Below are 14877 nucleotides of genomic sequence, written 5' to 3'. Positions count from 1 at the left end.
TCTCTACTCTCTCTGCCCTGAAAGATAAAGACCCTGTCAACTCTCTAAAAAGGTATTCTGAGGCAGAAGGGGACAAGGATGCCGACACCATTGTGAATGAAATGCAAAATGAAAAGTACCCAGAGAAAATATTGTCCATAATGAAAGAAATTCTAGGATATATGACAGAGGAGCTTCCAAAACATGCAAAGGAGGACTTGGATCAGGTAAAGATAGAGGAAGCAAAGCAGATGATCAAGTCACTGGATTTTACTAACCCTGACCTTGCTGTTCTCAAGGAGGTCCTAATAAGGATGTCTATTGCTGTGCAAGACTGCTCAACCATTTACACTCAAAACGGTAAGAAAATAGAAGGCTACTTTCCTCGGCTCACTCAGTTGGCATCACTGCTCATGCTCCTTCTACCAAACTTAACAGGGAAAAAAGGTATCCTTCTGGAAATCGGCACAGGTGAAGGAAAATCATGCATCTTGGCTATGTTTGCCACCATCCAGGCTGTCCGTGGCACTAAGGTTGACGTTGTGACCAGTTCTCCAGTCCTTGCTCGCCGAGACCAAGAGGAGTGGAAGAAACTGTATGACATGTTTGGTGTCACATCCTCTGTTGTGCCACCACCACAGATACAGGGAAGCTCCCCTGAAAGCAGGGATAGTAGGCTACAGGAAGCTTACAGGAAACAATTAGTTTACGGAACCGTTGGCAGCTTTGCAGCAGACGCATTGAGGCAGGAATTCGAGAAGGAGACCACACGTGGGGAGAGGAGGTTCGACATGGTGATTGTGGATGAAGTGGACTACATGACTTTGGACAATGGAGTTCAGGTGACGTTTCTATCCCACGAGGCAAGTGGCCTGAGGCACCTCGGACAGGTCCTTGCTAGCATATGGGCCATGGTATCTATGTGTCAGCCAATTGAGATGGAAGATACTGGAGAGATTGAGTGGGCAACTGGAATCCAGCATTTTCACAAGGCTGCAAAGTTAGCTGTTATCGGTCCAGCGACATCTAAAGAATTCTCTGAATTTCACATTTTGGAAGCCGGAGTGGAGTTGGGTATCTATTCAGATGAAGATTTTGACATGTTCATGCAAGCTCTAGAGAACACAGAGAAAGACGATACAACGGAGAACAGGATAACTGTCGATACATTCATGGCCAAAGTTGGAATTACTCAACAGTGTGATCTGCTCACCATCATGGAGAAAGCACTGGAGAATGATGTGGCCATTGACTGTTACTCTGTGACAAACAATAAAGCCGTGCTGGTTGAGGAGAAAAAGTTGCACAACAACCCTGATATCCTGGAAATCAAAATGCTTCTCCTCGAGAATGGACGAGCCAGCGAGATCATACCTGAAGACAAACTCATTAAGGCAACTGTCTCTGAGCTGAAGTCTAAAATCAAATATTCTGGCAACTCTCAGTCAAACTCAGAGTCTCTTGTGATCCCCTCTTTCCTTGAGAAATACCTTGAGAATCGGTTACCAGTCTTTGTGGAAAACGCCCTGAAAGCCATCATGATGACACAAGGCAGAGAGTACATGATTGATCAAACGTTGGAGGCTGTCGGAGACAAGCATCTCTACCATGCTATCATCCCAGTGGACTTCCAGGCCAGTGGAGTGTTAGAGAAGAACAAACGCTGGGGGGACGGTCTGCAGCAGTTTCTGGAGATGAAACACCAGCTGGCAACCACTCCTTTGTCCAATGTGACTAATTACCTTTCAAACTTCCATTACTTTCAAAAGTACCTAAAAGGGAATGGGATATTTGGTGTGTCTGGGACATTAGGGGGCGATGCCGACAAAGATTTCCTTGCAAGGCATTATAAAACAGACAGCTACACAATACCAGCTCACCGCCATAAGAAGGTTGTTGAGCTTCCAGCAATTCAGGTCAGTGGGCAAGCCCAGTGGATGGAGATCCTCTGTAAGACAGCAATGAGAGTGGCAGAAAGTGGTCAGGTTGTCTTGGTCGTATGTGAGGATGTCAAGACCGCAAACGAGCTTCTGAAGAAAATAGAGAGCGAGAATCCACATCCCCCCCCATCACATTATACACAATCAGTGAGAAACACAACATTGAGAGTACCAAATTCAGAGGGGGACATGTAATCATAGCCACAAATCTAGGAGGTCGTGGAACAGATATCGAGGTTGATCAGGATGTCAACCTATGTGGTGGCCTCTTCGTCCTCCTGACACATTACCCTGGCAGTCGCAGAGTGGAGAAACAGGTGCAAGGAAGAACTGGTCGGAAGGGAAACCCGGGCATGGTCCAGATGATCCTCTGTGGGGATAACCTTGCCCCAGCATACCAGGGCCAGCCTGTGGAAGTCATGAGACAACTGAGAGAGGAGTACGAAGTTCAACGCATCAAAGATATGGAGACAGTTGAGCTTCTAGAAATAAAAATAAAAGAGGACCTGTTTGGCACGTTTTGTGACTTTCTTGACAAGTTTGATGGCAACTTCACAAAACAGGAGAGACTTGACCTGTCGGGAATGGGGCGGAATGATGTCCCTGAGTGTTTTAAAGATAAAGGCCCTAAGTTTGATTACCAGCCTGCACTCAATGCTTTGAAAGAAACATGGGCGTTGTGGCTTACCCTTCACGAGGAGCACATCCGTCAGCACGAAGATATCAGTGTTCTTAAAGCAGACCTTCTTGAGCATATCACAAATAGAGGCAACATGCTGCTGAATGGAAAAAGTCAAAACTTCTATGACCACATTAAGCAGGCTACCGGCAGAACAGACTTGCACCTCCGCAACAAAAGTAAGTGTGACTATGAAGCAAAGTCCTACTGGAAAGATGTTGAGGAATGTGACCCATTTTACAGTGCCGTGGCAATGTACAACCAAGCTTTCATCACCATCAACATGGGCAAAGATGGCTACAAAACAGAGGCACGGGAATTACTGGAAAGGGCAAAGACATCTGTGGATGTTTACTTGTCAGAAACTACAAATACCATGGTTTCTTTTCAAATTGCCACAAAAGGCAACTTTGAACCACATCATGAAGGAGAACGCAACTTTCTAAAGCAAATAGATTCCAGGATGAGCATTCACAAAGCTTGGATACTTAACATTGACCTTGCAGTAAATAAACTTAAAGAGCTTGAGGGTGAAGGCACAGCCATAACAGAGGTATCCTCAGTGTACAGCCTCTCAGAAAATCAAGACTACATCACAGGAAATGAACTCACGGCCTTGTATGACATTGGCCTGAGCATTGTGTTTGAGGTGAAAAAGAAGCCAGAGTTCTGCTTTGACGCTTTGATCTGTTTCTTCATCGGTATGTGTCAGGTCATCCTTGGAGTTCTGGTTTGTGCCCTGTCGTTTGGCGCTGCAACCCAGATTGGCTTCAGTCTAATCTCTGAAGGAGTCTCTGACATGATTGAAGGGATATCTGGCATGATATTGGGCACATTCAATTGGGCACAATGGGCCATCTCCAAAAGCATCAGCATCGGGATGTCTCTGCTCTCCGCGGGGTTCAGCGCCATTAAAAAAGTTGCCGTCACAGCATATAAAGTCCTCAATGGTACTAAGAAACTCTCATCTGTTGCAAAGGAAATCATTGGCACAGGAAAATATGTTTTCAAGTCCGCACAGGGAGCAGCAAAATCTCTCCAAAGAAACAATTAAGACCGCAACAAAGAAACTGGCATCCCCTACAAACATGAAGATGGCTCTAAAACACGCAACCAAGTATGCATTTCAGGAGGTAGGGAAGCAGGGTGTAATCACAGGCATTAACTACGCCATCGATGCTGGAATTGGGGCCATCTTTAAAATAATTTTAGAAAAAGCTTTCAAAGACATGGTCAATTCAACAGTCAAAAAGAATGCCGAACTAGATCTTAGTCTCACTGTGTACATTAGCTCTGCAGTACCTAAAGGAGCTTTACAGAACCGCAGCAACTATAAGATTGACTCAAAGCTTGAACAACAAATGAAAGATTTAGTTCAAGATATGACAAAATATCTTATTCCTGGCCTCATGACTGATGCCACCACATCCCAAGTCAGTAATGTTATCAGCAGACTGTCTGAGGTGTGCAATAATGCAACTGACCTCGTGGCAAAAAGTGGGACACATTGTATTGCAAAAGGAGTCAAAATAAGTTTAGAAATAGCTAAACACACCACAACCTTGGTCCAAATGATTCGGTCCATTCCTACAGAACATGTTATCAATGACATATTTGTCCTTGAATTAAAAAAAGAAATTGAAGAGCAGCAACAACATCTGGAGCAGTATGACCAAGATGGCAGACATGATTTACCAGATGTGATTCGCCTGAAGGATGAGTTCCTAAACTCCATTTCGGAAAGTGTCTCCGAAGCGTTCATAGATGCTTGTGCTGGTCATATGTCCTTTTTTGTGACGGGACTATTCAAGAAGAAGCTCAATGGAGTCACTGGAAAAGCTGTTGACAATGTACTTGGCAGACACAAAACTGAGGGCTTTTTCCAGGACCGGCAGCATAAACATGATATGAAGTCAGTCAGTCAGAAGACTGGGAAAGCTCTGTCAGAGACTGAAACAAAAGAACTCCTGGACTATGCAGAGAAGATTGGTGATGTTAATCGACCAGCCTCGGCCCTGGACATTTATGTCCTCACAAACAGTGACCTGCTCCATGGTAAAGGCATCCAGTTCAAAGTGGTGGATCAACATGGGAAAACACTCTCAGAGGAGTCCTACCCGGGAACGAACAGCTCAGCCGGCCAAATCACTCTACGGCTGACCAAAGAGCCTGAGAAAACACACAGGTATTTGTCCTAAACTGTTTGGTAGACCTTCATCAACAACACTGCAAATCTCCCAAAATTAGGATCTCTCCATTAGAACTACATTAATGAGAACCAATGGTGCTCTTTATTTCTGCTCTTTCAGTGAGAAAGGAATCCTCTCTAAAGCAAAAGACAGAATCCAAGGAGTGGAAAGTCCATACAGTGGTCACTTTGACATCATCCAAGATGGCAAAGTAATCCCTGTGTCCTCAGAGAACAAGAACTGCCTGTACCATGCCCTAGCACAGGCAACATCTAACAGGTCAGAGGATGAGATCAAGAGTCAAGCTGTGAATCTACGAAACAATGTTAAGGACCAGGTACTGTACGCCTACTCATGTCTACGCATAGTTTAAATAATTAATAAATATAAATAAATAAATACAATGTAATTTTCATCAAATCCGACGAAGGAACACTAGGAAATTAAGATGATTGGTAGATACCAACTGAATAAATGAATATAACAGATTGCATCTTTAACCTTGGTTGTGGAGTAATTGGAGTTATTGATACCTGTTATGTCTTCCCATAGATTAAAGGGAACCTTCAGGCTTATAGTGAAATGGTTAAAACCCAGAAGGCCTATGATGCACTTGAGAGAAATCATGGAAAATATGCTATAGTTGGAGGGGTCGGGAAGAGAACACAGAGTGATGATGAAAAGGAATATGAACAGGATATCAGGCCCATGAAGAAATTTCCATATAGTTCCTCAGGGATAAATGAGGAAGAGATAGCCTTTACGTACCACCTTGGATTAGTTGGTCCTTACAAAAGGTAATTTAGCATAATATTTGTTACATTTTTATATGGGCATTGTTCAAATCTACCAATGTTATTATAATGACCCTGCATTGTTATTACACTTGAATATATTATTAAGACCAGAAATATACATAATAATTCATAAAGCATTGACATACATTGTATAAAAATATGTGTTTACTTGAATTGTACTTCCATAGTACAACCCTTTCTCTTCTATTCCCTCATCAGCGTCAAAAACACCAAATATTACTCTGATAACATGGGGGAAAGAGGCATTGTGGAGGCAGACCATATCCCACCAAAGAGTTCCCTGACGCTGGCCAGAGACCAAAAATCTCAAATGGAAAATCTTCAACAGAAGAATCCAAAGCTTTATGATATGATAAACAGCATTGTATCAGATCAAAATGGAGAGAACCTGCTCACAATGCGGGTTCTCAAACAGCATCACAGGATTGCTCTAACCACTGGAAACAGTAATGAATCTAAAAGCTGCAGGTGAATTCTCTATTATTATAGGTGCAATAATTTAAGCAAGGTTTCTGCGTGGTCCTCTTCTTCTTCGACCTTTCAGACCTTTAATTTAGCTACAATGTGAAACATTCCATTCTTGTTGTGTTTTAGGAATTGAATACTTACTATCTATGCTGCTTCCCTATTCGTAATGTTCTCAATCTCCTAACAACACTGTACATGGCCTTCCAACTCATCGGAAGCTGCTGGCGGATACACTTGCAAGCGGAGATGTGGAGAAATCACTGAAGTTCTCTTTCATCATGGCTCATCCTATTGCTTCTAACCAGCTCAGAGACAAAGCAGGTGATTATTGTCCTTTATACAACGAGTGGGTTTAATTCTGAATGCTAATTAGTTAAAACCACATTCCAGCCTGTCTATTCCACAAGTTATCAATGTCTAAATCTATGATGTTAAAATGCCTATTTACTCTGTTCCATCTGACTGCACAATCCACCGTCTCATCAGCCCATCCAGGTAATTTATGAACTTGATCTCCACTATAAAAAGCATCTAGACGTTATCTCTCATTTCTTTTAGACTATCATTTCGTTTTCAACAGCTGAGATATGTATAAACCTTGCTGTCTGTATCTCCCACATTTGCAACATTGTTTCAATATTCATTCAGCTGTCCCATGGTAATGAACGTGTCGGGAGTTGGTATGACAGACAGGCAGGCAGTGTTTCTCAGAAAGTCAAAATCATGCATCAGCATCTTTTTTTATGGATATATATGAAGAAATGTCAATTGAAAACAGGTCAAACGAAATGAAGTGCAGCTCGTTTGCAGTCTTTCCATCTTCAGTTTGAAGTGATTGTGTTAGCTGTGTTGTTGGCTAGTTCCTCTGAACAACAGTGTCCTGACGAGAGAGCACATTTTTTATGCCAGGCGAAATCGTGCCTCATTATCTCATTGTTATGGATGTGCCCAAATAAATTTCACTAGAAAACAGCTTAAAAAAATGCAAATGCAGCTACTTTGCTGTTATTCTGGCTGAATTCCGGCTTCCCGGCATGATCCCTTAAGTCTGTCCTTCTTATATAGGAACCTTTTCACTAGATTTTTCTAATTTTCACAGAAAGTTTTAATATTAATTTGTTTATGTTTTTATTCTAGAAAAGCCCAATAAACTTACCCTGGGATCCATTGATATGTCTCCTGAAGGAACGGTGCTCTACTATAAAGCTGGCTTCAATCAGATGCTAAATCACCATAGTAGAGAGGGTATTATCAAACAGAATCAGCAGGCGAGCCTGAAGTCCTGGGTGTCAGATAAGAAGTACCTGGACCAGAACACCCCAGAGTACAAGGACATCCTCAAAGCCATCCAGTAACAAAACCTCCACGGGGGAAATGTTAGTAAAGGGATAAAATCATACTTTTATATTCAGCATATGAATACCATGAATTCAGCATAATCATAATGTGAATCATTTCTTGTTGAACCTTAGGTGAATGGCAATTCGACATTTCTACTGCTGCATAATTACTATACTTTTTAGTTTTTGCTTACACAAGGTAGCCTATGGCTGTTCAAAACAGATACAGTAACTTATGTGCAAGTTGCATGAGATATAAGCTTGCTAAAAGAACAGTAGGTTCTTTACAGTAAACTGTAAATTGACTTTTCATTTTGTTTCATTCAGTACTGTATATTATGCTGGGTGGCAAAGTTCATTTCTCAATGTCATAATATTTACTGATGTCATCATATTTACTGATGTCATAATATTTCACGTTTTTAGTTCTTAGTATTGAATTATATAGCCTACTTTCCATTTTAGTGTAATGATCATGGTAACCTTTTAAAATCAAATCAAATCAGATTGTGTTTGTCACATGTGCAGAATACAACAGGTGTGGACCTTACAGTGAAATGCTTACTCACAAGCCCTTAACCAACAATGCAGTTTTAAGAAAGAAAAAAAAAGAAAAATATTACAAATAATTAAGGAGCAACAATAAAATAACAGTAGCGAGGCTATGTATTTTATGCTCATCGTCAGTGGTTTCACAATCAAATCATGGTCTCATTGGCAGTGTTTATAATGTATTTGAAACTGTTGAAAATAAACTGATTTAATTTGCAAGACTACTAGCAATGTGCACCTTTGAGTGTATCAATTATGTCTTTCAAATCAAATCTTATTTGTCACATACACATGTTTAGCTGATTTTATTCTGGGTGTAGCTAAATGCTTGTAAGCTTAAGAGCTAAAAGCAGAGCTGCCCTGTCTGACGGCGCCACCTCTCTCTCACCAATTCATTGTTCACACGTAATGTTTTCAGTTTGTGAGTGTGTGATTACATTTTTGATTTTTATTTTATCCTTTTTTTAACTAGGCAAGTCAGTTAAGAACAATTTCTTATTTACAATGACGGCCTACCACGACAAGAGAGACAACACAACACTACATAAAGAGAGACCTAAGACAACAACATAGCATGGCACCAACACATGACAACACAGCAGTGGTGGGCCGTCAGGGCCAGCAAGGCCTTCTCTGCTGGCCTAAACATCATCAGAATATAATTTTTTTTTAAATATATTTTCCCACAAATATGTATTAAATTATTCCCCAGAGTAAGAGTTATACTCTTCATTTCATAGCTTTCCTCTTGGTTGCACTGCTTCCAGCCCCAGGTTGAGATTTGGAGGGCTGGTCTTTATGTTAGATCTTTTATCCAATCATATTCAGCCATCATGTGTTGCCAGGGGTCTAAAATCTGCCCTCAGGCCTTCAGAATCAACAGTGCGGGCGCTTGTAGCTTATAGTGAATGGAAATGAAAATTTAGTGGTAGCAACACTATATGACAACATGGTAGCAACACAACATGGCAGCAACACAACATGGTAGCAGCACAAAACAGGGTACAAACATTATTGGGCACAGACAACAGCACAAAGGGCAAGAAGGTAGAGACAACAATACATCACGCAAAGGAGTCACAACTGTCAGTAAGAGTGTCCATGATTGAGTCTTTGAATGAAGAGATTGAGATAAAACTGTCCAATTTGAGTGTTTGTTGCAGCTCGTTCCAGTCGCTTGCTGCAGCAAACTGAAAAGACGAGCAACCCAAGGATGTGTGTGCTTTGGGGTCCTATAACAGAATGTGACTGGCAGAATGGGTGTTGTATGTGAAGGATGACGGCTGCAGGAGATATCTCAGATAGGTGGGAGTGAGGCCTAAGAGGGTTTTATAAATAAGCACCAACCAGTGGCTCTATACAGAGATGACCAGTTTAAATCAAATCAAATTTTATTAGTCACATGCGCCGAATACAACAGTAAAATGCTTACTTACGAGCCCCTAACCAACAATGAAAATAAATAAAAGTAACAAGTATTAAAGAGCAGCAGTAAAATAACAATAGTGAGACTATATACAGGGGGATACTGGTACAGAGTCAATGTGCGAGGCACCGGGTAGTTGAGGTAATACAGTGGAAGTCGGAAGTTTACATTCCACTTAGCCAAATACATTTAAACTCAGGTTTTCACAATTCCTGACATTTAATCCTTGTAAAAATTCACTGTTTTAGGTCAGTTAGGATCACCACTTTATTGTAAGAATGTGAAATGTCAGAATAATACTACAGAGAATGACTTAATTCAGCTTCTGTTTATTTCATCACATTCCCAGTGGGTCAGAAGTTTACATACACTCAATTAGTATTTGGTAGCATTGCCTATAAACTGTTTAACTTGGGTCAAATGTTTTGGGTAGCCTTCCACAAGCTTCCCACAATAAGTTGGGTGAATTTTGGCCCATTCCACCTGACAGAGCTGGTGTAACTGAGTCAGGTTTGTAGGCCTCCTTGCTCGCACACGCTGTTTCAGTTCCGTCCACACATTTTCTATTGGATTGAGGTCAGGGCTTTGTGATGGCCACTCCAATACCTTGACTTTGTTGTCCTAAAAACCTCTTAGGGATCCATTCACCCCCATTCCCACTTGAATTCCGTTACCGGGATTGATTTGACAACATCCAGTGAAATTGCAGCGTGCCAAATGTAGCGCGCCAATATAAACACAAGAAAATCCTATTTCAACCAGCCAGGTGCGACACAAAAATCAGAAATAACGATATATTTCATGCCTTACCTTTGAAGATCTTCTTATGTTGGCACGCCAAAATGTCCCAGAAACATCACAAATGGTCCTTTTGTTTGATAAATATCTTCTTTATATCCCCAAAATGTCCATTTATTTGGCGTGTTTGATTCAGAAATACACCGGTTTCAACTCGCCCAACATGCCTACAAAGTATCTAATAAGTTACCTGTAAACTTGGTCCAAACATTTCAAACAACTTTCCTAATCCAACTTTAGGTACCCTAAAACATAAATAATCAATACAATTTAAGACGGGATAAACTGTTCAATACCGGACGAAAACAGAGTGAAGGGCGTTCCAGGTCACAAGCACCAAAACAGTTGAGTCCACCTGGAGTGACACATGGAAACAACAGGACTACTTCTTAATTTCTCAAAGGAAAAACATCAACCAATTTCTAAAGACTGTTGACATCTAGTGGAAGCCATAGGAACTGCAACCAGGTCCCTCATAAATAGGGTTTCCCATAGAAAACAAATTTAAAACACAGTGAGCTCAATTTTTTTTCCCTGGATGTTTTGTCCTCGGGGTTTCGCCTGCCATATCAGTTATGTTATACTCACAGACATAATTTTAACAGTTTTTGAAACTTTAAAGTGTTTTCAATCTAAATCTACCACTAATAGGCATATCCTATTTTCTGGGCCTGAGTAGCAGGCAGTTTACTTTGGGCACGCTTTTCATCCGGACGTCAAAATACTGCCCCCTAGTCTTAAGAAGTTTTAAGCCATTTTGCCACAACTTTGGAAGTATGCTTGGGGTCATTGTCCCTTTGGAAGACTCATTTGCGACCAAGCTTTAACTTCCTGACTGAAGTCTTGAGATGTTGCTGATGATGCTGCCACCCCCGTGCTTCACGGTTGGGATGGTGTTCTTCGGCTTGCTCCCCCTTTTTCCTCCAAACATAACGATGGTCATTATGGCCAAACAGTTATATTTTTGTTTCATCAGATCAGAGGACATTTCTCCAAAAAGTACGATCTTTGTCTCCATGTGCAGTTGCAAACCATAGTCTGGCTTTTTTATGGCGGTTTTGGAGCAATGGCTTCTGATCTGATCCTTGCTGAGCGACCTTTCAGGTTATGTCGATTTAGGACTTGTTTTACTGTGAATATAGATACTTTTGCAACTGTTTCCTCCAGCATCTTCACAAGGTCCTTTGCTGTTGTTCTGGGATTGATTTGCACTTTTCGCACCAAAGTACGTTTATCTCTAGGAGACAGAATGCGTCTCCTTCCTGAGCGGTATGACGGCTGCGTGGTCACATGGTGTTTATACTTGCGTGCTATTGTTGGTACAGATGAACATGGTACCTTCAGGCATTTGGAAATTGCTCCCAAGGATGAACAAGACTTATGGGGGTCTACAATTTTTTGGCTGATTTCTTTTGATTTTCCCATGATGTCAAGCAAAGAGGCAATGAGTTGGACGGTAGGCCTTGAAATACATCCACAGGTACACCTCCAATTGACTCAAATGATGTCTAGTCGGCTGGCCCTCGCTACATATTCGTTGCCAGACCCACTGGCTCCAGGTCATCTATAAGTCCATGCTAGGTAAAGTTCCGCCTTATCTCAGTTCACTGGTCATGATAACAACACCCACCCGTAGCACGCGCTCCAGCAGGTGTATCTCACTGATCATCCCAAAAGCCAACACCTCATTTGGCCGCCTTTCCTTCCAGTTCTCTGCTGCCTGTGACTGGAACGAATTGCAAAAATCGCTAAAGTTGGAGACTTTTATTTCCCTCACCAACTTTAAACATCTGCTATCTGAGCAGCTAACCGATCGCTGCAGCTGTACATAGTCCATCTGTAAACAGCCCACCCAATTTACTTACCTCATCCCCTTACTGTTTTTATTTATTTACTTTTCTGCTCTTTTGCACACCAGTATCTCTACTTGCTCATGATCATCTGATGATTTATCACTCCAGTGTTAATCTGCTAAATTGTAATTATTCGCTCCTATGGCCTATTTATTGCCTACTTCCTCATGCCTTTTGCACACAATGTATATAGACTAATCCCCCCCCCCCTACTGTGTTATTGACTTGTTTATTGTTTACTCCATGTGTAACTCTGTGTTGTTGTCTGTTTGCACTGCTATGCTTTATCTTGGCCAGGTCGCAGTTGTAAACAAAAACTTGTTCTCAACTAGCCTACCTGGTTAAATAAAGGTGAAATAAAATTAAAATTTGCCTATCAGAAGCTTCTAAAGCCATTACATAATTTTCAGGAATTTTCCAAGCTGTCTGGGTAGTCTGAGTAGCCATTTGATTAGATGTTCAGGAGTCTTATGGCTTGAGGGTAGAAGCTGTTTAGAAGCCTCTTGGACCTAGACTTGGCACTCTGGGACTCCTTGCCTTGCGGTAGCAGAGAAAACAGTCTATGACTAGGGTGGCTGGAGTCTTTGACAATTTTTAGGGCCTTCCTCTGACAGCCTGGTATAGAGGTCCTGGATGGCAGGAAGCTTGGCCCCAGTGATGTACTGGGCTGTTCACACTACCCTCTGTAGTGCCTTGAGGTCGGAGGCCGAGCAGTTGCCATACCAGGCAGTGATGCAACCAGTCAGGTTGCTCTCAATGGTGCAGCTGTAGATCATTTTGAGGATCTGAGGACCCATGCCAAATCTTTTCATTCTCCTGAGGGGGAGTAAGTTTTGTCGTACCCTCTTCACGACTGTCTTGGTGTGGTTGGACCATGTTCGTTTGTTGGTGATGTGGACACCAAGGAACTTGAAGCTCTCAACATGCTCCACTACAGCCCCGTCGATGAGAATCTGTCCTCTTTAAGAATCTCCTTTGTCTTGATCACGTTGAGGGAGAGGTTGTTGACCTGGCACCACACGGCCAGGTCCCTGACCTCCTCCCTATAGGCTATCTCATCGTTGTAGGTGATCAGGCCTACCACTCTTGTGTCATCGGCAAACTTAATGATGGTGTTGGAGTCATGCCTGGCCGTGCAGTCATGAGTGAACAGGGAGTACAGGAGGGGACTGAGCACACACCCCCGAGGGGCACATGTGTTGAGGATCAGCACGGCGGATGTGTTGTTACCTACCCTTATCACCTGGGGGCGATTGTCTCCACCCACCTCCAGGTGTCTCCTGTTTTCCCCATTAGTCCCCGGTGTATGTATCCCTGTGTTTCCTGTCTCTCTGTGCCAGTTCATCTTGTTTTGTCACGTCAACCAGCGTTTCTCCTAGCTCCTATTTTTCCCAGTCTCTGTTTTTTCCTAACCCTCCTGGTTTTGACCCTTGCCTGTCCTGACGCCAAATCCGCCTGCTTGACCACTCTGCCTGTTCTGACCTCGAGCCTGCCTATCACCTGGTACTGTTGGACTCTGACCTGGTTTAGGAACTCTCGCCTGTCTCTGACCTGCCTTTTGCCTACCCCTTTAGGTATAATAAATATCGGAGCTCAACCATCTGCCTCCTGTGTCTGCATGTGGGTCTCACCCTGTCCCCTTATTCAGGGATTATGATGGTCTGCTCAAAACATGTTGGTATTACAGACTCGGACTGTGAGAGGTTGAAAATGTCAGCGAAGACACTTGCCAATTGGTCAGCGCATGCTCGCAGTACACGTCCTGGTAATCTGTCTGGCCCTGTGGCCTTGTGAATGTTGACCTGTTTAAAGGTCTTAAAGGGCTGCAGAGAGCGTGATCACACAGTCTTCCGGAACAGCTTGTGCTCTCATGCATGTTTCAGTGTTATTTGCATCGAAGCGAGCATAGAAGTAGTTTTGCTCGTCTGGTAGGCTTGTGTCACTGGGCAGCTCTTGGCTGTGCTTCCCTTTTTAGTCTGTAATGGTTTGCAAGCCCTGCCACATCCTACAAGCGCCAGAGCCGGTGTAGTACGATTCGATCTTAGTCCTGTATTGCCTGTTTGATGGTTCGTCTGAGGGCATAGCAGGATTTCTTATAATCATCCGGGTTAGAGTCCCGCTCCTTGAAAGCGGCAGCTCTAGCCGTTAGCGCAGTAATCCATGGCCTGTAATCCATGGCTTCTGGTTTGGGTATGTACGTACGGTCGCTGTAGGGACGACGTCCTCGGTGCACTTATTGATGAAGCCAATGACTGATGTGGTGTACTCCTCAATGCCATCGGAGTAATCCCAGAACATATTCCAGTCTCTGATAGCAAAACAGTTCTGTAACTTAGTATCTGCTTCATCTGACCACTTGTTTGTTGATCGAGTCACTGGTGCTTCCTGCTTTAATTTTTGCTTGTAAGCAGGAATCAGGAGGATATAATTATGGTCAGATTTGTCAAATGGAGGGCGAGGAAGAGCTTTCTATGCGTCTCTGTGTGTGGAGTAAAGGTGGTCCAGAGTTTTTTCCTTCTGGTTGCACATTTAGCATGCTGATAGAAATTTGGTAAAACTGATTTAAGTTTCCCTGCATTAAAGTGAGTAAAGAGGAGTATAGAGTGCAGTAAGGAGCGATGGTAAATCTGATGGCCGAATGGTAAACAACATCTAGCTGCTCGAGAGCACCCTTCCCTAAATTACGTCTCCGTAATCTAGTATGGGTAGGATGGTCATCTGAATCAGGGTTAGTTTGGCAGTTGGGGTGAAAGAGGAACGATTACGATAGAGGAAACCAAGTCTAGATTTAACTTTAGCCTGCAGTTTTGATATGTTCTGAGAGAAGGACAATGT

The 14877-nt window shown here is 42.6% G+C and overlaps 1 protein-coding gene across 1 annotated transcript; it reads left to right on the top strand.

Annotated features, from left to right (window-relative positions):
- The first annotated feature begins 2122 nt into the window (after nucleotides 1-2122).
- On the top strand, nucleotides 2123-6077 carry LOC129818272 (uncharacterized). Its single transcript, XM_055874020.1, has 4 exons — nucleotides 2123-4783; nucleotides 4908-5124; nucleotides 5340-5584; nucleotides 5804-6077. The coding sequence occupies exons 1-4, from the start codon at nucleotides 3546-3548 to the stop codon at nucleotides 6075-6077; spliced, it is 1974 nt and encodes a 657-aa protein (XP_055729995.1). The 5' UTR covers nucleotides 2123-3545.
- The last annotated feature ends 8800 nt before the right edge of the window (nucleotides 6078-14877 follow it).

The sequence above is a fragment of the Salvelinus fontinalis genome, chromosome 21 (assembly GCF_029448725.1).
Source record: "Salvelinus fontinalis isolate EN_2023a chromosome 21, ASM2944872v1, whole genome shotgun sequence".
Lineage (NCBI taxonomy): Eukaryota > Metazoa > Chordata > Actinopteri > Salmoniformes > Salmonidae > Salvelinus > Salvelinus fontinalis.
Note: the sequence above shows the minus strand (reverse complement) of the source record. Positions and strands in the feature narration are given on the sequence as shown.